The sequence below is a fragment of the Muntiacus reevesi genome, chromosome 1, assembly GCF_963930625.1.
Source record: "Muntiacus reevesi chromosome 1, mMunRee1.1, whole genome shotgun sequence".
Taxonomy (NCBI): Eukaryota; Metazoa; Chordata; class Mammalia; order Artiodactyla; family Cervidae; genus Muntiacus; species Muntiacus reevesi.
In genome coordinates this window covers 197,806,930-197,827,646 of record NC_089249.1, presented here as the reverse complement: position 1 = coordinate 197,827,646, position 20,717 = coordinate 197,806,930, and the positions used below count along the sequence as shown (strand labels likewise).

The window sequence follows — 20,717 nt, the reverse complement described above, 5'->3', positions numbered from 1 at the left end:
CAAAGTGGGGAGTCCCTTCTCCCCCACTCCCTGCCCTGGGCCGCCCCGGAGGTTTGTGTGGATGGGCCAAACCGCTTTCTTGACGACCTTGGCGGCCGCCTCCTTCACAATCCGGCCCAACCTGCGTGACTTCTCGGGAGGGGGCAGGGTGGCGTGGATGCGCACGTGGATGCGCGTGGGGGAGGGGCATGGTTCCGGGTCCCCCAGGTCCTTGACAGGCGTGCCTCTCAGCAGCAGCAGCGGGCTAAAGAGTTTAGGGGGCTGAATTTGGGCTCTGGACTGTCTGCACAGCCCAGCACACTGGGCACAGGCTAGCGGGTGCACGCAGGGTGGGCCGTTTTTGTGAACTCGCTGGAGACCAGCGTGTACTCACCTTCGCGGCACCTGTGCCGGCCTCTCACGTGGCTGCCCAAGCCACAGGACACCCTCACTGATCGCCTCACGCACAAACACGCCTGTGAGTTGCGGAGCACTTGGCTGGGCCCCAGCGGGGCGGGGAGGAGGGTAGGGGGCCGGGGTTGACGGAGGAGGGGCAGGGTGCTGTCTCCGAGGCCCCTGATTCCAGCGGCTCAGACACTGGCCGGAGTTGCCGTCTCTCGACTGACCCGTGACCCGCTGTGCGCACGCGCCTAGGGGGTGCCTGAAGGTTTGACCACCAAGGCGGCTGCCGGAACACAGGCTTGGGGTAGCTACCCCTGTGACTGACTGAACAGGGGGAGGAGAAGGAGGGGGCCACCTGGGCCAGACTCAGCAGAGAGGAGGGAGCAGAGGGAGGAGGGGGAGGCAGGGAGGCAGCGGAGGAGGGGCCGGCCTCGGCCCTGAGCTCAGCAGGTGGGGAGGGAGTGAGGAGTGTGGCAGGGGCCACGGTGTGGCCCAGAGCCAGCTGCAGTGTTCTGTCCAAAAGGTGACTTTCTGTAACAGGGAGGCCGGGCAGGCACAGCGAAGAACTCCAGGAATTCCAGAGCCCTATGTTTTGGATAACCTTGCACTCCCCCCAGGACCAGGCATCAGTTTTGACTCCTCCCACCCTGGCCCCCGCCAATGAGGACCCCTATTTGGGGGCCAAGAAGGGCCATTTGGGGAGGTGGGGTCTTCTCTGTATCCTCTGCTCTCTGGGAAGGATGGGGTGCACGCTGTGACTGTCTCATGGACCCCTCCAAATGCCTGTGAAATGGGCGCAGTGTGGCCATTATTCCACAAGCCCCAAGCCCAGGAGAGACAGCGGAGAGAGAAGGTGCCATCAGTCAAACCGGCCATGACTGTCCCCAGGGGAGACAGAGAAACTGGGGTCTGGAGGGTCCACAGACGAGCCCCACACTGCAGTGGCGGGGGAACTGGGGCTCAGCAAGGATTCTCGTGCGCCGGAGGTGGAGGAGCAGGTGGGATGGGCCAAGGCGCCCCCCACCCTTGCTCAGGCCCCGCCCGGGTCAGTGCACAGGCGCCGGCCAGGTCCCCCCCGCAGGTCAGGGCGGGGTCCGAGAGACACCTACTGGACTGCAGCGTGCGCTGCCGCACCACCGAGGTGAAGGCGCCCAGGCCCTGTGGGGAGCGCGCCGCCAGGCGAAAGGCGTACTCCGTGTTGGGTTTCAGGTCATCCACCACGAAGGCAGTGGCCGGGTCGAAGGTCCTCGCGACCTGGGGGAGGGGCGAGGAGAGAGACCCGGATGGAGCGAGAGCGAGAGCGAGACACAGACAGACAGACAGACACAGACCCACAGAGTGATGGAGATGGAGAAAAGAGAGGTGGAAAAGTTAGCAAGGGCCAGGGGCAAAGAGAAGGAAGAAGAGAGATACTCAGGTACCGAGTCGGCAAGGCAGGAGAGCTGCCCAGAGCTGATGCTTGGGGAGGGGAGAGGGGGCGAGTGCCATCCCCTCCCCCACGCCACCCACGTACCTCTCTGCCGTGGTCGCCTTCCCGGTAGAGGAGCTCGTATTTGATGATGCTCTCCTGACGTGGGGGGCTCCAGGAGAGCCCGATGCTCGTCTCTGACTTAGCCTCAGCCCGGAAGTTCATGGGCTGGCCGGGCACTGCGGGTGAGAGGCGAGAGGGCTGGTATCATCGAGGAGAGGCTGGGGAGGGGGTCTACCAGCATTGGGTAGCCAACCTTTGAGGTTCCCATTCTCCCCCAAAAGAGCTCCCTAAAGCTTAGCACTGCCCTAAAAAGAAGGGTTATGAGGTTCTGGATGCTCCCACAATGTTCTCCATTGTTCTCAATTCTCTTTTTTTTCCAGGGACACACTCCTGTGGCCTGTTGTTGTCAGCTGCCCGCCCCAACTCCCCCATCCTCTCTGCTGCCAATGGGAAAACATTTTTTAAAAACCCCCTTTACATCGCACCCCAGCATCCACCCTCTCCCCTCAATGGTGGGGCCCATAACTGTAAATATAGATCCACCCTGTGTCTGCTCTACGGCAGCAGAATTCCAAACCTGCTTTCCCTTTGCTAGAGCAGTAGCTTGACTCTTCCTGGACTCGAGGTTCCCAAGCCCAGAAACCCATAGAGAGCTGGGGCCCATGCACCTACATGTTCCACACCCAGTCCTTCGCCTGCACTGTGAGAGACCTGCCTTCGGGACTTTGGGTTAACATACTTTCTGTTATTTCAGTGATCCAGTGGGCATGGATCCCTCTAGTGAGAGCAGCAAACCCACATTCCCAAACTCAGAGATGGATGGAGGAGGGGCATAACAAAGGAGAGGGAGGCCGGCGGAGGCCACACCCCTTTTCTCAGATGCATCGATACCAACTGTAGCCCTGTGTGTGGGCTTGCCAGATCGGCTTTCCCGAGGGTAGCCAGAAATCTGGGTTTTCTAGGACACCCTCCTGCATTGTGACGCTAGCATGAAAATACTTGAAAAAGGCCAAATAAACCACGTGGTGGCTTTCAGGTAAGATGGCCCCCTCTGTGCGTTCCGAGGCACATCACCACATGGCCGCCTCCTACTGCCTGGTGGGGTTTGGGTCCCAAATCCTTCTGTCCTCCCATCCCCCAGAAGCCATGAATCACGTGGGCAACTCACCTCCCTGCTGAGTCTTGACCTGGATAGGGTCCGAGAGGGGCCCGTCGCCCACGGAGGTGAAGGCCAGCACGCGCACTGTGTACGTTTCGTCCTCCAGAAGGCTGCCCACGGTGGTCAGCAGGCTGTCGTCCACGTTGTGCTTCTGCCAGTTGCCCACGGGGTGCTCGGGTTCCATGGTGTAATAGATCCGGTAGCCCCGGATCAGGCCATTGGGTTCCACCGGCTCCTCCCACTGGATGATCATGGTGGTGGCACTGAGCATGCGGGCCTGCACGTTCCTCGGCGCACTGGCGGGGGCCTGCTCGCCGGTGCGGGTGACCACCGACTCGCTGGGCGGACCCTGGCCGATGGAGTTGACGGCCGACACCCAGATCTCGTACTCAGAGTTGGGGCTCAGACCACCGATGCTGTAACGCGTGGTGGTGATGTCCTCTTTGATCTGGTACGGCCCGTCCTGGCTCTTGGATTTATATTCGATGACGTAGTAGGACACAGGGTCTGGGTTGCCTGAGTCCCACGTGATGGTGATGCTAGTGGCTGTGTTCTCTGTCACCACGGGAGTCCCAGGGGCTTTGGGGAGAGCTGTGGGTGGGAGGCAAGGTCACATGTCAGGCATACTGGCTGTGAACCCTCAAGGCTGTGTAACTTTTAGTCACATGACTGCCCTCTCAGAGCCATCATTTCTTTGGTGGTAACCCCTGTCTTAATGACCCCTAGCCTACCATCTATAGCAAGTATTGGCAAGGTATACGGCTTATGTATTGCTGGTGGCTGCTTCTGTGCTAAGAATTACTCAGCTCTTTCAGGCAGCCCAAAGCTGCCACATGCCAGTTGTGAGCAAACGGGCAGGTGTCAATAAAACTTTATTTATAAAAACAAGTGGAGGGCCAGATTCAGTCCATGGGCTGTAATCTGCTGGCCCCTGTTCCAAAGCTAGAAAAAATATCTGGGGGCATCCTCCTCTGAGTTTCACCACAAACTTGAGACATCAAGAGAGTCAGTAATCCCTCCCTAGTCCCCAGTGCTCCATCTCTCTGAGTTTTGCACAGGCTGTTTCCTTTTCTTAGATATGTTCCCCATCTGTTTTGGCTCATTCCTGTTCAACTTTTAGTCTTCCCCTTATTTAGCTTTCCTGGGAATCGGCACCTTTATTCTGGGGGTCTGAGTGGTGCTCCGTGGCCCCATCACTGCCCTCATCAGCCTGCATCATAACTGCCAGGCTACATGGTATCACCCACTTTGGACTGGGAGTTCCGTAGAACAAGACTGGGTCTCATTCCATGGGGCCAGGCCTACAAAAATTTGTCATCAGTAAATATCTGTTGACTGTCCTGTTCCCAGCCAGAAGTGACTGAAGCCAGAAGAGTAACTCAGAAGTTCTTCCACCATCATGCCCCACCTGCACCTGAGGTACAGGGATGACTTGCCTCCCCCATGGCCCCTGCTTACATTTCACTGTGATCTGGGCCACGGCCTCGATGACGCCCAGGCTGGACATGGCCACGCATGTGTAGTTGGCAGAGTCCTTCACGTCTGTGAGTTCCAGCACGTTCCGGCCCACAGGCATGTCATCCTCGGGCGTCAGGTCCTCGGCCCCCTGCATCCACTTGACGTATGGCATGGGTGAGCCCACGGCCACGCAGGTGATGTTCACGTTGCCACCTGGCATGATCTCGTGGCTCATGGGCAAGATGGAGAACCGTGGCGCCACGCGGCGGACTGGGGGAGTGGGGTGGGCGGGGGATGCGGGGGTGGGGTGGGGGTGGGAGGGAGATGCACGGGGTTGGGGGGGATGGGGAGACGGAATGCAGAGGAGGAAAGAAAGAAAAGCAGGAGGAAGGAAAGAAAGGAAGAAGGAAAGAAAGGAGAAAGGAAAAAGGAAAAAAAAAAGTGGAAAACAATTTAAATATAAACAGGGCTGTTTCCTTCCCCCCAGTCAAAATTTGTTTTCTTCCAAATGAAAGAAAATAACAACAACAAAAAAAGAAACAAATTAAAAAACCAAATTCCAACACAAAGAAACCAAAACTTCAAAGGAAGGTAATTTCACAAACAATATATATATAGAGAGATCGATATATAATAAAAGAGACATGAAGCATTATTCCATAGCAACAGGGTTTCAGAGACCAAAGTGGCTGGTCCACAGCACAGTTAGAACACAAAAATTTATCAGTGGTTTCTCATCTTTGCTGACAGATGTGGCTTCAGGGAGCAGCCCCTCTGCCGGCTCAGAGGAACTTCAGAAGATTGGGGCTGTGGGGGCCAGGGGAGGGGGGATGCTCTGGGAAGGTCAGATGGGAGGGGCGAGGGCACAGGAGGTCATGGGAAGAGTTGGGAACAGCAGGCAGAGGGGGCCAGGATGTTGGGCCCTCCCATCCCCACTGGCTCTGGTGACCCGGGGTCCCCGCCCACTTCCCCAGGGGGGCCCTCCAGGAAAAGATGAGAAACTCTAATGAAATTTTTGTGGTTTTGGGGTATAGAAACCCTTCTAAAAGCTTCTGTCGGATCTGACAAGTTTCCATTGATAGATGCAGCTCTCAGAATCACAAACAGCATGCAAAATAGGTTGGTTGGTTGAGAGAGGTTGAAAGAGAAAGAGACAGAGAGAGAGAGAGGAAGGAAAAGGCAGAAAGTGGAAAAGAGAGAAGGTTAATGCAAAGAGGCCTAGATCTCAGGGGCCTTTAGTGCACAGTCATGGGGGGAATCAGAGAGAAGAGAGAAAGAGAGAAAACAGAACAGACAGGGAGGGAGAGAGAGAGAGAAAGGAGGGGGAAGGGACCCACTTCAATGCTGCATATTAATTCTAGCGGATGTGACCCAATGTGACACGTCACATTGTCACATCACAGCCCTGGCAGAATAATAAGTAGGATATTAATAATAATCATAATCATAAACGAGGGAATGAACTTGAACGCTGAGAAACAGGGACATGTCCTGTGCATTTCTTAGCGGGAAAGCGAATGCAGCCTTCTGTCCCCATCTCGCAGACCATGAAGGCGGCAGGATGCATTTCGGGGGGCTCCATTTTCGGAAGCTGGATGGGTTTCTGGGTTGGGTGTGCAGGGAAAGAAGGGATAGGCACTAATGGGCATCTAAAGTGCCAAGGGGCACAGCTGCCCCATGGGAAATGTTGCTCTGTGGGGGAAAGGACTTGGGCCAACTGGTAAACCCTTCTAGCCAGATCAAGGTTGTCCCTGGCTTCAGGAAACCACATGGACATGCCCCCCAGCTTCAGGCAGGTCAAGGAATCTTGTCTCAAACTGTAGGGATGACCGCCTGGAGGCTCAGCAAGGCTAAACAGGACCACAAAGTAACTTTCACATGAAACTGGGGTGCTCGTGGTGGAGGGGCCTGGCCTGTCCTACAGAGGAGGGGGCTCCAGGGGCAAAGGGAGGCAGCCCCGTTTCCTCTCTCTTGGCATGGGTTCCAAGCTGAAAAATTGCAAGCCTTGTTCCCTGAATTCCAGCAGGAAGTGAAGAAGAAGGGGAGCTCCGTGGGGGCGGGAGGGAGGACCAAGAAAACTGGCAGCGCTTCAGAAAAAGAAGCCCCACGAAAAGTCCAGAGTCACGTTGGAGACAGGATGGAGGAGCTGGAAGGTGTCAGCAGAGGAGAGGAATGGGGGGAGGGGCAGGGACGGGAGACAGAGGGGCCATGCAGACAGACTGGGGAATGAGGGGTGGCGGGGTAGGGCGCTGAGATGGAGGGGGGGGCAGCTTTCTGGCAGGGCTGGAAGGAGGGCGGGGGGAGTTGGGAGAATGGGGGGTCCGGCCAGCCAGCGGACGCGGTCCAGGCCAGCCGCCGGCATCCACAGCGAGGCACGAGTGGGATGCCCAAACGCTGCGTTGTCATGGAAACGGAACACGATGGGGGATGAGCGTGGGGGAGCTAATTAATCAAGGACAGAAAACGGCACTGACGTCCAAAACAAAACCAGGAGAAACAAATGCAAAACCAAAGTGGGGTGGGGGGGGATAATTCACAACACCAAACAAAAACCCTCTAAAACAAAATACCCAAAAAGCAAGGAAAAAAAAAAAAACATGGAATGGGTGTGGGGCTGAAAATCGGGGTCTGAAAGGAGGAGGGCTGTGGCTTCCCCAGGGAGGTACCCCCCAACCCTGGCAGAACACAGCATCTGGCCTCCCCACCCAGCACCGAAGGGCCCTGGCAGAGGCTCAAGGCAGCCTCAGTGGTGAGAGTCTCACAGCAAAAGAACCTTCGGAACCAAACCACCCAGCCACAGGGAGCCCCACTTCTCAGTGATACTCTCCCTGCTGCTTGTTCAGAGCAGAACAAACGGAGACTACATCAGTCTCATCATGCAGTTCAAGGTGCTCCCCTCAAGACCTCAGGAAAACCTGCCCAGGCTGGGGTGGGGGGCTGATGAGATTGCATAGCCCTGTGGCCTTGGGAAGGGCCCCTCATCCTCTGGGAGCCTCAGTTTCCTCCTCTGTGAAATGGAGGCCATCAGTGATACGCTGAGGTCATTAAGCTGACTGGGGCAGTGCCCAGCACATAGTAGGTGCTCAGCCTGGGCATGAGGCTGGTGAAGTTCCCTCTGGTCTTCCAGGGTGCTGGAAAGATCAATGAGATGCTTAACATTAAGGAGGTTTCAGCATGAATCAGAATTTTTTGTTTTTTAAAGAAAGCAATAGGAAGAATATCTATTGAATCCCTCCCAACTGAGAGGCCAATGACCTTGTACCCATTTTGTGGATGAGGCAGTGGAGTCCCAGAGAGGAACCAGGGCTAACTGGAAGACACAAAGAAAGGAAGTGATAGGGCCAGAGCTCAAAGCCTGGTATGCCTGATCCCTACCTCCTAGATAAAGTGAGCCTTCTCTTACCATGATAATTAGCAAGAATTATATAGCCACATGTCCCTTCTTGGTTCTTTCACACTTATATCCTTACCCTCTGGGGATACCAAAAAGGGCAAAAGTACCTCACCTATATACATCTGTCAACTAAATAATCACTAGCTGAATAATATCCAGCAGCCAACAAAATAAATGTCCAGGAGCCATCAGTAAAAGGTTTATACCAAAAGGGATTACTGAAACATTAAAGGGAGTAAGAGCTAGCTTTAGGATTTAAAGATTAAATAGGAGCCAGATTTATCCCTGTGTAAAACTCAACATCACACCCCAAAGACCCTGCTCACGTCTGATCTTATCTTAAAATACCTTCCTTTAGGAGTGTCATAATTTGGAAGGTACCTCTAACACATTTCTGAAGTAGACACAAGGCAAACATCTTGAACATGTAAAAGACTTGCCACACAGGGTTGTTAATTATAAGTCAGTTAAGTGTGGGAGGGCATTTATCAACAAATGTAATTTTGGTGCTCACAAATCCCCAGCATGGCCGGCAGCCATCAATTAAATGGATCTGCCAATATGCTGTAAAGGCTGACACCTAAGACACTTTGCCCACTTGCTTTCTCGCCTACCCCGTTGGTTTCTAAGGGTGTGCTGCAAGAAGAGGGCTGGTTTGCCATGACTTAGGGGAGGACTGTGCCCATGAGCACTAGGTGGCTTAACCCCCCCGCCACGGGGGGGTCCTCATAAGGCCTCTGGGTATCCTCCCAGTTGGCAAGGGCGGGTGGCTGACGCTGTGTTCTGCCCAGTTTGGTGCTGACTCCCACCCACATCATTTTTCCACCCCTGGCTGCAAGCTTGAGGTGCAGGTTAGAGAGTAAGGTGGGCGCGGAACCCACGGGACAGAGTGGCCCCGCGGGACCCCCGCCCCCAATTACCGACCTGAGTGGAGGGTCCAGGCAGGTTATAAGGGGACCACACCAGCCTTGGTCCTCAGCACGCTCCAGCTGGTTCTTGTTTCCAGCTCTTCTCGTCACCGAGTAGCCGGGGGGGTCCCAGTGGGGGGGACCCGTGTGGGTGCGGGGATCAGGAGGGTGGGCGGTGGTGGGGGGGTGGCGGGTTGAGGGGATGGGTCGCTTCAAACCCCGATTCACATGGAAAAACAACTCAAAAACCATCAAAGCAACCGGGAGACGACCCCTCCCCCAGGCAGGAAGAGGCAGAAACTCAAAAACCAAAAAAAGTAGGGGTGGGGGCGGGAGGTGGGGTTCAGGGGAGAAGGGGATGGGAAGGGTGAGGGGGGGGAAACTCAAAAGTGAGGTGATCTGATTGAAGCACTGGGTAGGGAACTCAACAGTGTCAGACATCTCAACGAGTCAGCAAGCCGCAGCTCCGAGGGGGTGGGGTGGGGGCGGGGGGCTCTGCTGGGCATTTTGGGGTGGGAGAAGCTGCTGGGTGCTCCTCCGGACTCCAAAATGAGGACGGGGAAGGGTGGGGAAGGTGCCAAGAAGTTCTGCAGCCTCCATGGGGTTTACTCAGGCTTAGATTACACCTGTCAGGGGAGGGGGAGGGGCGTCCGAGGCCTAACTCCAAAGCCCCTCCATTGAACCCCAGCCCGTGGCCCAGGGAGGGTGGGTACCACTCCATGGTCTGCCCTGTGATCTTTCTTCCCCTCCCGTGCCATCCTGCCTCCCCTCTCCCACTGCCAGCTCCCTCTGCTGCTCAGATAGTGCAAGGCCTGGAGGGACCTGGCTGGACTCCCGGCCCACAGGCTGACCAGCGGCCTTTTAAACTGGACATTTTACTGCCCTACAGATACTCTTTTATTGGGTTTTTTTTTTTTTTTGGTACTGTCTCCCAATATTCTTTTTTTTTTTTTTCCCCAGTTCTAGCAAAAAGGGGCACGGTGTCTTGCCAATTGACTGACTCCCCTTGCCCCCTCGCTGCGGCCGCTGGAGACACAGGGCTCTCTGAATGACGAGGTGTAATCTAATGTATCCCTCACCCCCAAAAAACAGAGGAAACAGCAATGCAAAGGGTGTGAGGCAGGCAGCAGGCGAGAGGTGTCTAGAGCTCAGTGTTCCTGCGGAACGGCCCCGCCCCCGCCCCCATCCACCATGCCCGAACAGAAGAAGCCTGCCTCCCCACCCCTGGAGCCCCTCTCCCCTCGGGGTGACGGTGGGATGAGAAGGGCTGGGTTCTGATCTGCCACTGCCTACCACTAAGGTCATGTCAGGGACTTTGGGGGGGTGGAGGATGAGGTGGGGGGGCATGGCCAGGTGTGACCAGCAGGAACTGGGGGAGCTTGCCAACATTCCCCAGTGGTAGTCTTCATGGAGATACAGGAGGTCATGGGAAGGGGTGATTCCAGGCCCAATATCTATCTACTCCTGTCTGGGGGCTGCTAGGGGGGAAAGGGGAACACCTGGAGATCATATCTACCAATTATATGGCTTGAATGCCAGAGATTTAATTTTAAAAACAATTTGCCCCACAAAATGCCATGCTGTGAATTGATCTGAAGAGGCCTGGGGATGGTTTGCAGATAAAGGGTTCTGAAGAACACCTGGAAACTGGGGCAATCTAGAGCTCCCTCTGGCATCAGATACTGAGTCCTGATCTCTTAGTTCAGCATTTGAGAACTAGCATTAAGTTATCCCCATCAGGCTCCTTCTAAAATCCTGACAACATCCTAAGTCCCTTGGAGGTGGAAGGTTCTCTCCCACGTCTCTAGCTCTAGTATCTTCCTGTGTCATCAGGTGGGTGGCACACCATTTCACTGGGTCCTCTGCACCAGGGTTCAATGATGCTATGTTGCTAGACCAAATGGTAAAGACACCATCTTCAGCCACTCATTCTCACCCTAAAGGCTGATGCTTTTTAAGAAAATTAACAGCCAGGGAGAATGTAATTCTGAGTTACATCTTCCTTAGGGAAGTTCTGGGATTAGAGCTGCCAGCCTTCCTTAGGGAAGTTCTGGGATTAGAGCTGCCAGCTGCATTTTAAAAAAAATGGACCTGGCTTTGACTTTGGGTCCTTTGAATCTCAGCAATTGACTTCAGGAGAAGGGTAAATCTGAATACTTCACCCCCTGGATCACCCAGGGTCAGTAGAAGCTGGAGACTGTGAATTGAAGGAAGAGTTAGGTTGAAGGTGGGGATTCCTTGCAACTAATTCCCAGGAATGGTTGCTCTGGCAACAGTGTAAACGCTTATAGCTTTCAGGGCAGAACATGCTAGGTGCTCTTCTCTTCTGCTGAGCTGGTATGTATCTGCAAGGGGAGCCTAACACCCAAACTGGGTCACTGGCACTCCCTCCTTTTATTTTCTTTGCCCCCTTTTGACACTCTGGCCACGGAACTTCCTGTGGGAGTGACAGGGAGTAAGGGGAAAGATGTGAATCTGGGGAGACCACTGATCTCATGGGATTGAGGCTGGAGCCAGGAAAAAATGAGACCATGGGCTGAGCTCTGAAAAGCATTAGCAAAACTTGAGCTCTGAGCAAATGAATTAATTTTTGCCCTTCAATTCTTCCCGAGGCAGTTTCCCGTAAGCCATCTTATTCAAAAGCCCTATCTGTGAAATAAATGATGGGAAACTGAGGCCCCCAAAGGGAAATGACTTGCCCAAACCATTTATTTGAACTTTATTTCCCTATTTTTACAATCTCCCTTGTGATTTCTTATGTGCCACACATGACACAAGGCACCAGACAGATGAATATGAATTTCCTTCATGGACTCCTCCCAACTATCCTGTGAGCTTGGCGTACTGATGCTTCTTCCTATTGTTCAGATGAGAAAATAGGGACTCCAAGCAACCAGGTGACCAGCCCAAGGTCATACAGCCAAGGAGGGGTAGAGGCAGGACTTGAATCTGGGTCTCAAGTCCAAAGTCTGTGCTCTCATCACTAGTCTATACTGCCCCCAAAGTCCAAGTGGTCTTCAGAGACCCTCAGCCACCTCTCAGTTTCCATTGACTGGAACCCAGCTTTCATTAAGGAGCTGAGAGACCTCTTTCCTACATCTTTTGGAGAGTTCTGCCTGGCAGCTCTTACTCTGGATTCAAAAGGAGACAGGAAAAATAAATCTCCTATTATTGCATCTAAAATCTTTTTGCCAACTCGGCCCTGAACTTAATGATTTTGAGTTTAGAGAAGGCAGGTGAGGGACAAGGGAGAGGTTACCCCAAACAGGCTGGTCTCAGCTCTCAACTGTCATCTATGTTGGGTAGTCAGCTGGGAGCTAGTGGCTATAAATCTAAATAGATCTTTTATAGGGGGCTTGGGGCTCTCAAAGGTTTGCCTTTCCTCAGGGAGGGAAGAGGAGATGGGAGCGAGCGTCTCCAAAGGTTTCAAAAGTGAGAGAAACAGACAGAAGGAGAGCTGAGAGAGAGAGAGAGAGAGAGAGAGAGAGAGAGAGAGAGGGAGAGGGAGAGAGGCAGAGGGAGAGCTAGGGAGGCAGAGAGAGGGAGGGAGGGGCTGTGCCCAAAGTTCCCCAGGGTTTTCTCCAGAATTCCACAGTTCTGATGCTTAGGTACTCAGAAAGTGACCATGCTGCATTGCTGGACCAAAGATGCCTGTGACTAGGCTGAGAATCTGGGAGGTGGTGAGGGAAGCAGCCAACATCATCTGTGAGGCGGAGGCATAGCACTAGGGCAGAGTGACTGGCCAAGTAGTTGGCTAAAGACTATCATGCTACATTTTCCAATGGGTGGACCCATATTGGTACCCAGTCAGGATGCAAAAAGTCATCACAACAGCTATCATTCTGAGCACTGACTATGTGCCAAGCATGCATCATTTTGGGAGGATGGTCCATTTATAGGGGGCTACTCCTCATATTTAGACATGTTGGTCTACTGAACAAGAACTCAACATGCCAGCTGTCCATTCAGCTGTGCTTCCAATGCCTGTTTCTGGGTTGTCTGGGAAGGTGGGAGGTGGTCTCATACTGAGGCAGAAGGAAGGGAATGTGCCTGCTTAAGCCCCCTTCCAACATGGCCGCCCTGAAGCGCTGAGGCATCAGCTCTGGGTGAGAGACGCAGGTGTCCAGTCAGGTCGGACAAACTGGGCTTCTCTCCTCACACACCTCACCCAAGCTCTGACCTCCCACCATCTGTCTAAGCCACCTCCTTTGTGCTCTTGGGCCTGGGTGGTCACTTTCTGCCCCAGCATCCCAGCTGTGGGACCCCTTCCGCCCTCCTGGATGGGAGTTGGGACAGGAACACTGGCTTTTAAATCACAATGCGTTTGGAGAACAACCACACAACAGCTCAGCCCAAGAAATTGAAACCAAAGAGCACAGAAACACAAGACAGACCCAAAGACCAAACGCTTTGATGGGGGGAGGGAGCGGGGTAAAGGGGCTGGGAGGGGGAAAAAAAAACGAACTGATCGGTTTTTTCCCCCAAAATGAAACAAAAAACTAATAACTGAATAAAAAGAAGAAAGAAAGAAAGAAAAAAAAAACAAACAAAGGGAACCAAAGGAGAAAAACGGAACGGAAGACGAGAAACACTCCAACAGAAGGCGTTGGGAATTCACCAAACCGAATCGACAAGAGTGGCATGCAGAGAAATTTTTACATTCTCCCAGCATGCATCAGGCCCAAGTTACCATGACGACGAGGAGTGCAAAAAACTTAGCAACAACATTACCAAAGGATGCATATAGGCGACCACAATGCAAGCATCGCATGTGTGCGGCCGGCCCTAGGCCGGGCTGGGCGCGGCTGAGATTTTCGTGTCTTTCTGGGTTTTTTTTTTGGCTCTCGCTTGGCGGTTTTTTGTTTTGTTAGCTTTCAGCTCATTATTTGCATTCTGTCATTTTTCTATCATTTTCTGTGTGCATGTCTGCGTGTGTCCGTGTTCCTGTCTGTGTGCGTTTTCATGTGTGTATGTGTGTGTGTGTGTGTGTGTGTGTGTGTGTGTGTGTGACTTTCAGAATGTAAAAATGTGGGTAAAGAAAGTAAAAAAGAAAAAAACACACCAACCTTCTCGAAGCTCTGAGGGATGTAAAGGGGGTTTGATGCAGAACACAATGACATGGGGAGAAGAGAAAAAATAGGGGAGATACAGAGAGTAAAAAGAGGACTTCCCAAGGCTAAAAGCTGCAATAGTTTGTTGATTTTTTTCTTTAAACCAAAAAAAAAATTAAAATTAAAAAACAAAAAGAACAGCAACGACCTTTTCGTCTTTCCTTGACATACACGATCTACATTTGCCTTCCACAAATTTTTTAATTCAATTTTGGAGCGTCTGAGGCCCAGGCAAAGGACGGAGGCCGGACCCCCTAAAGAAAGGACCACCCCTCCAGGGGGAGGGGCACTGAGGACACACACGGCTGGCCCCCCTCCCTGGTTGCACCCTGCTTAGGGGGCCCGCCCCCACCCTGCCCCATACTGTCCTCCTTGAGCCCTGCCAGACTTACAAACCCCTTCCCAGGTGTTTGCAGAGAAATAAAGCAGGTTAGACGAAGACCAGTCAGTTGGAGTCGTGGACACGCTATAACTCACCAGAGATGCCATGGCAGCAGACCGGAGGTGTGGCCCCTGCCCACCCGCGCCCCCGGGTCCCCAGCCCCGCCCCCCACGCCACCTCCTCCTCAGAGGCGAGATGCAGAACCCAAGGGTGGCCAAGGTGCTGCTTCAGGGCTGGTGGGGGCTGTCTGGTAGGGGCGGAACTGAGGGCCTGAGGGTCTCCCAGTGAGGGAGGAGCTGCATGACCTCCCAGGTGGAGAACCGTGGGGGGCCTGGTGTGTCAAATCGGGGAAGGGAGGTTCAAAGAAGGTTGGCTTGGGATCAAGGATATGAAGCCACCTGGGGGCAGCCCCGGGGGATGAACTGGACCCCATTTGCTGGCAGGTGGAAGCTGTTTCCACCACAGATCTGACCAGAAACAGCCATGGGGACATAGGAGATGGAGGAGGTGGCAAATAAATATTTCCGAAAGGATAGAAGAGAACCAACCCAGAGATGAGATGGGGGTCCACAGAGGCATCTAGGAGCAGGGGTAGTACCCCCACTTGGCACCTTCGAGGAGATACCCAGGGGCTACTCTCAGGCCCTCCTTGGGTTGGGGGTGGGGGTGGTGCCGAGGCAAGGACCCCCCGCGCTTCCAGGCGTGACTGAGTGGGAAACTGACAAGCCTCAGCCCAACCCCTGGGACACCTGCCTACAGGAATCCTCCTCTGAGGGGGACCAGGAGAGCACCAGGCTCTGGGGCCGGCAGGGGCAGCCTTGAAGACCCCCCCCAACTCTCAGATTGAGGGCGCTGGAGGGCGGGGCAGTGAAGCGGGTACGAGGCCACGAGTCTGGAGAAGCGAAGCGCGCACACAGCAAGGGAAGCACCGCACGGACACACCACAGAAGCCGACTCGGATGGGCGGGCGGGTGGGCAGGGGGGCAGAGGCCTGCAGGCTCCCCCGGCCCTGTAGGCCCACGAGAGACCCCCTCCTTCCGGCCCTGCCCCATCCCCTCCTGCTGCGCCCACCCCAACGTCCTGCAGCTCACGGGACGGCCGTCACCAGGCACGGGGCTGGGGGAATTGAAGCTGCCTCTATTTTACAGGCAAGGAAACTGAGGTCCAGAGAGGGACACCGCCTTGCCCAAGGTCCCGCAGCCTCCACCCAGGGTGGGCCTGCCTGCTGGGGTCTGCAGGGGACAGGGGAGCCCGGAGGCTGTGAGCCCGAGGAGGAAGGGGGACCGGTGGGGGCGGGGGGCCCTACCTCGCACGTAGAGGTTGGCGGGTGAGGAGTAACGCACGCCGGCGCTGTTGGTGGCCACGCACTCATACTTGCCCTGGTCCGTCTCCTCGCTGCTCTCGATCTGCAGGGCTCCTGTGGGAAAAGGGGACAAGGCCTGGCCCATCAGGGGGGACCCTGGCTTGGGGGAATGGCGGGAGGGCTGTCCCAGAGTCCCGTCCGGCCTGTCTCTTGGTTGGGCTGGGCCAGAGAGGCAGACAGAAAAGTTGAGTCACCCTAGAAGCCCCCACTGGGTCAGGGCCTCCCTGGCTGCCTGCCTTTCCCCACCCCAATTCTGGCCCATTCTGAACACACCGCCTGCCTGGCCAATCCTCCACCCTCAGCTGGGACCTTGTGAATGACTGCCACGTTGAAGGACAAATCTGGGGGATAGGGGGAATATGTGCCAACTGAGGTGCATTTAGGAAAGTGCCAAATGATGCTCGCCAGGGGGAGGTAGAGGGCAGGTTGGCAGTCCCAACCCACAGCAGCTGCTCCAAAGCCCCTGACACTGAAGAGGTCACCTCCAATGATGTACCAAGCCTGGGAGGAAGTTTGGGGGAGAACAGACACATGTATATGTATATGGGTTGAGGCCCTTTGCTGTCCACCCAGAACCATCACAACACTGTTAATCTGCTATACTCCAATACAGAATAAAATTAAATAAAAACAAACAAGCCGCCCATTCAGGGAGCTGGTGGTCGCTTGTTCATTTCAACCAGTGTGTAAGTGAACAGGGTCTGGGTTCTTCAAGTATGTTTGGAATCACAGGCCTCAAAGCCCATGGTGCTTTTAAATGGAGACAGGGCTGTATTTCTTCAAGGGTGTTTAGATTTCAGAACTGGGTTACCATCTCCACGAGAGCGAAAGCAAAGGATGCTGAGAGTGATATATTGAGCTGGCCAAAAAGTTCGATTGGACTTTTTCCATACAATGGAACAGAAAAACCAGAGCAAACTTTTTGGCCAATGCTATACATCAAGTAAGTTTGAAGTCAAAGGGCTGGATTCAAGCTTTCTGTACCTGAAACGAACTGAAGAATGAATTTCCCCAGAGGCTTACAGTTATCTATGTCAATTAGTCTGAATTCATGGACCTGTTTCAAAACCACGGCCCTAGATCCAGGATCCATAAGTAAATGAATTGTCTAAGTGAGTTTGCAATCATAGACGGAGACCCAAGTCCATGGTGCTCAGAGGTTAATGGGGAGAATTTTCAAATGTTTGAAATCGAAGGTCTAAAGGAAAACCTCTAATCTGCACAAATAAAGTTGAGGTTGAAATGCCTCCAATGTGTTTGAAATCCTAAAACTGGATTAAAGAATTTGTTGGTCATGAGTCAATAAAGAATTTGAAGAAATGGTCAATTTTCTTAAGCAGATTTTTTAAAGTTTGTATTTTTTAAAAAATGTGGACCATTTTTAAAGTCTTTATTGAATTTGTTACAATATTGTTTCTGTTTTAGTTTTTTGGCCATGAGGCATGTGGAATTGTAGCTCCCCAACCAGGGATCAGACCCGCACCCCCTGCATTGGAAGGTTAAGTCTTAACCACTGGACCAACAGAGAAATTCCATCTTAAGCATATTTAAAATCACAGGCCCAAATAAAGGGCCTTGGTGCCCACAAGTAAATGAAACTAGGGCAGACTACCTCCTTCAATATGTCTGAAATCACAGGTCCAGATGAAAGACTTCACTTCCCATGAATGTGTGAAAATGAATGAATCTTCTTAACAGTGTTTGAATGCACAAGGCCATGGACACTACAGTGTTCACGAGTAAATGAAAATGTGGTCAAGACTTTCCCAAAGTTATCTGAAATCACAGGTCTGGGAGAAATCTTCATTTTCACAAGTAAATGAAGTCCAGCGAACACCTCTAAGTATGTTTGAAATCATGGGCCTCGATCAAATACTTGAGCACCCATGAACAAATAAAAGTGAGGCAGAGATTTCCACGGTATGTTTGAAACCAAAGGCCTGGACCAAAGTTTTCACTTTCATAAGTTAATTAAACTGTGTGGCTATCTGCGGCCTAGACCCTGTAACTTGTTGCTTATGAGTAACATGAAGATGAGGGAATACCTCCAATAACAATTACAGGTGGTTATTTTTGTTTTTTAAATTTTTTTTTTTACTTTTTCTGATCACAGGTTTTGATTAGAGTCCCTGGCACCAGGAATCCAAAACTCCAGTCCATGGTCTCAAATAAAGCCCCCGTCTCAGCTTCATTTGTGGTTGTCCCACACAAGTGGGGAGAACCCACAGATGGGGAAGTTTTTTCTAGGGGCTGTGGATTAGGGTTCTGTCCCTACATAACACTTCCTACCAACCTCAAGGCTCCAGGGAAGCAGGCAGGCAGATACCACTCTGGGGGCCCAGAGAGGGCATGGAACCTGTCCCAGGTCACACAGACACTCATGGCAGAGTCAGGACCAGACTCGGACTCTTCCCTCGGGCTCCCACCCAGGCCTGTTCTAGTCTATTCTTTGGGGCAGCTCCATGGGGCTGCCTTTGAGACTCTCTGCTCCTTCAGAGAGCTGGACCCCCACACCCCCACATCACCCAGATCAAAGCTTCACAGCTGGAAGGCCCCTCTCTGCACACCCATTATACAGATGTGAAAACCAAGGCTAGAGACGGATGAGGGCTGCATACAGAGCAGTCATCAGCGCTCTGGGCAGGCATGGGAGGTACTGCACCTTCCGGAGGACATAACCCCCTGTGGCCAGGTGACCCGAGGGGCCAACACGGCCACCCTCAGCCCCCAGCCACAGACAGTGACGCAGACACAGACTGTATGGACACTGGGCAGGGTGAGGAGGAGACATGTGGAGCGGGGCCTGGGGCAGCCCCCTGTGGAGCCTGGGGGGCTGGGCGGGGAGTGAGAGAGACCGTGAGTGGGTGGGTGGGTGAGGAAAGAGCCTCTTACCTCGGATCGGAGTGCTTTCTGTAAGGGAAGCAGAGAGAGTCAGGTGAATGTCAGAAGGCAGTCCTGGGGGGCCGCGGGGCCCCGGGGAGGCGGGGCCGGGCTGCCAGCCAGGCCTGTCCACTCTGCCCCAGGGCTGGGAGGGGGCTGAGGTAGGCAGCCCTGGGTCTATGGACCCTGCAGGCGCTGTCCAGGAAGACGAGGCAAGGCTCCCAGGAGGAGATGGGCACTCGGGGCTTGCCAATCAGGAGGGCTTCCCATAGAAGGCGGGAATCTCTTGGGGAAGGAGGGGCTGAGTCTAGAAGCCCCTGTGGACTGGCCGGAGGGGCGTGGCTCTGCCTCAGGGTGGTACATGGCCTGGCCTGGCCTGGCACTGTCGGCTGCCTTCCTTTTGGGCGGAGGGAGGGAGGTCCATGACTTCCCCTCCTAGATTCCTTCTCGGGAGGGACAGGGAACAATGGGGGATCTTGGGAACCTTGTTAGAGATAGGGCGGGAGAGGGGTTAGTGCCCCAGGGTTGGGCATTAATAAAGCAAACTGGAAGATGGTTACAGACAGGCCAAGTAGGAGGGGCAGGGGAGGGTGGTGAAAGGGGATGGAGGGAAGAAGGAGGGCCTTGCAGCCTAATTTCCAAAAGGAAAAGAGGAAAAGGACGTGTGTCTCTATGGATTCTGGGGGCTGGGACAGCTCAGGAAACCAGACATAGTGGCCCCTGGTTAGAATTCTGCATCCTCAGGAGTGATATGGGCCACCCCCCACCCCTGTGCTGATGACACCTGATAATCCCCAATGCCACAGCAAAGAAAACACACCCCTCTCCATCTGGCCCCAGCCCATTTTGCAGAGAGGCAAACTGAGGCCCACAAGTTCCAAGAATTGTCGCGCCATGAGTCAGAGGCAGAGGCGGGCCTTGAACTCAGTTCTTCAGCCTCCCAGGCTGGGGCCCTTCTAGAACTTTTAGGAGGGTCCTATATTATCTCTTAGAAAATCCCCAATCTAATGGGGCCACTCCCCCTCTTCATATTGGAGGAGGAGGGGAGAGGAAGGGAGGGGAATTAGCCTGAGGCTGTACTGTGGACAGGAAAAATTCGGGTCAGTGGGAATCTAGGTCAGCTCCTGCTCAGGCTGTTTTACTAAGACTGTGGTGACAGAACCCAGAGAGTGAAGGACAGAGCTTTCCAAGACGGCCATAATAGCCCATGGTCACTATATTGAGAGGAAGACCACACATGAAGAGTGGGTGTTAAAGGTTGTTTTGCCTCCTACTCCGAGGAAGATGAGAAGTTACTATTGTGGGTCAATAGCAGTCATTCTCACCTTAGTAAGAATTAGCCCAGCAGTTGGATTCAGGGGCTTCAGGTTGGATGCTAGGAGAAGAGAAAAAGATGCACCCAGTACTAGCCCAGACAGAACGTTCCCCCTACATCTAGCCCCTAACTTTCTATAATTTCACATTTTCCAGCAGTGTCAAGGCCCAGAAGGGGCTGGCAAGGGGGATGGGGGCGGGTATGTTATGTATGAAGCTCCAGTAAGTCCCTTGTGGTCTGGTCTTTTTTTCCTCTTTTCCTTTTAGGCTCTTTTCTCTGTAGCCCCCTGGAGCCCAGATGGGGAAGGCCAGGTGGCCGGGGGGGGGGGGCAGCGGGGGCAGGGGCAGGGGGACGTTAGTAGACATGCCACGTGGAACGGGTCACAGTTACTGTCACGGTGGCCGTTAGTCTGAGGGCAGGGAGTGGGGTAGGGGACACGAGGAGGGCGTTAGTTGTTGACATGGTGAAGAAATTAAACTTACCAAAGGTTTCTGAACGTTTACAACAGAGGGACAAGAAAAGAGAACAGGAACGTTAACGGGTGGTTATACAGAAGCCTGTATCCTCTGGGGATGGGAGGGGATGTCGGAATAATAATTAGATTGATTACAATGTTTTTTTTTCTGGCTGTGCCACGTGGCTTGCGGGATCTCAGTTTCCCAACCAGGGATCAAACTTGCGTCCCCTGCAGTAGAAGCTCAGAGTCTTAATCACTGGACCACCAGGCGAGTCCCTTGATTACGATTTTTAAAGCAGCCGATGTTCACTCAGTTTCTGGTAGGGCCAAGCAGCCTGTCAGGGGCCCCGGACAGTGACGCTAGGGAGTAGGCTCGTTTCATGAGGACACTGAGACCCAGAGAGGAGGACATGCCCAGGTGACCGGGCACCTGGGTCC

At 53.6% G+C, this 20,717-nt stretch overlaps 1 protein-coding gene across 5 annotated transcripts in view; it reads right to left on the bottom strand.

Moving 5' to 3' along the window:
- PTPRS (protein tyrosine phosphatase receptor type S) overlaps positions 1 to 20,717 on the bottom strand; it is a 109,985-nt gene that overhangs the window by 29,445 nt on the left and 59,823 nt on the right. For all 5 annotated transcript variants that reach the window (XM_065917980.1, XM_065917978.1, XM_065917981.1 and 2 more), the window contains exons 6-10: positions 15,571 to 15,681; positions 4,470 to 4,739; positions 3,021 to 3,602; positions 1,895 to 2,028; positions 1,491 to 1,635 (exon numbers count right to left, since the gene is read on the bottom strand). In XM_065917980.1, the coding sequence (XP_065774052.1) occupies positions 1,491 to 1,635; positions 1,895 to 2,028; positions 3,021 to 3,602; positions 4,470 to 4,739; positions 15,571 to 15,681 (1,242 nt within the window). The remainder of the gene's footprint in view (positions 1 to 1,490; positions 1,636 to 1,894; positions 2,029 to 3,020; positions 3,603 to 4,469; positions 4,740 to 15,570; positions 15,682 to 20,717) is intronic.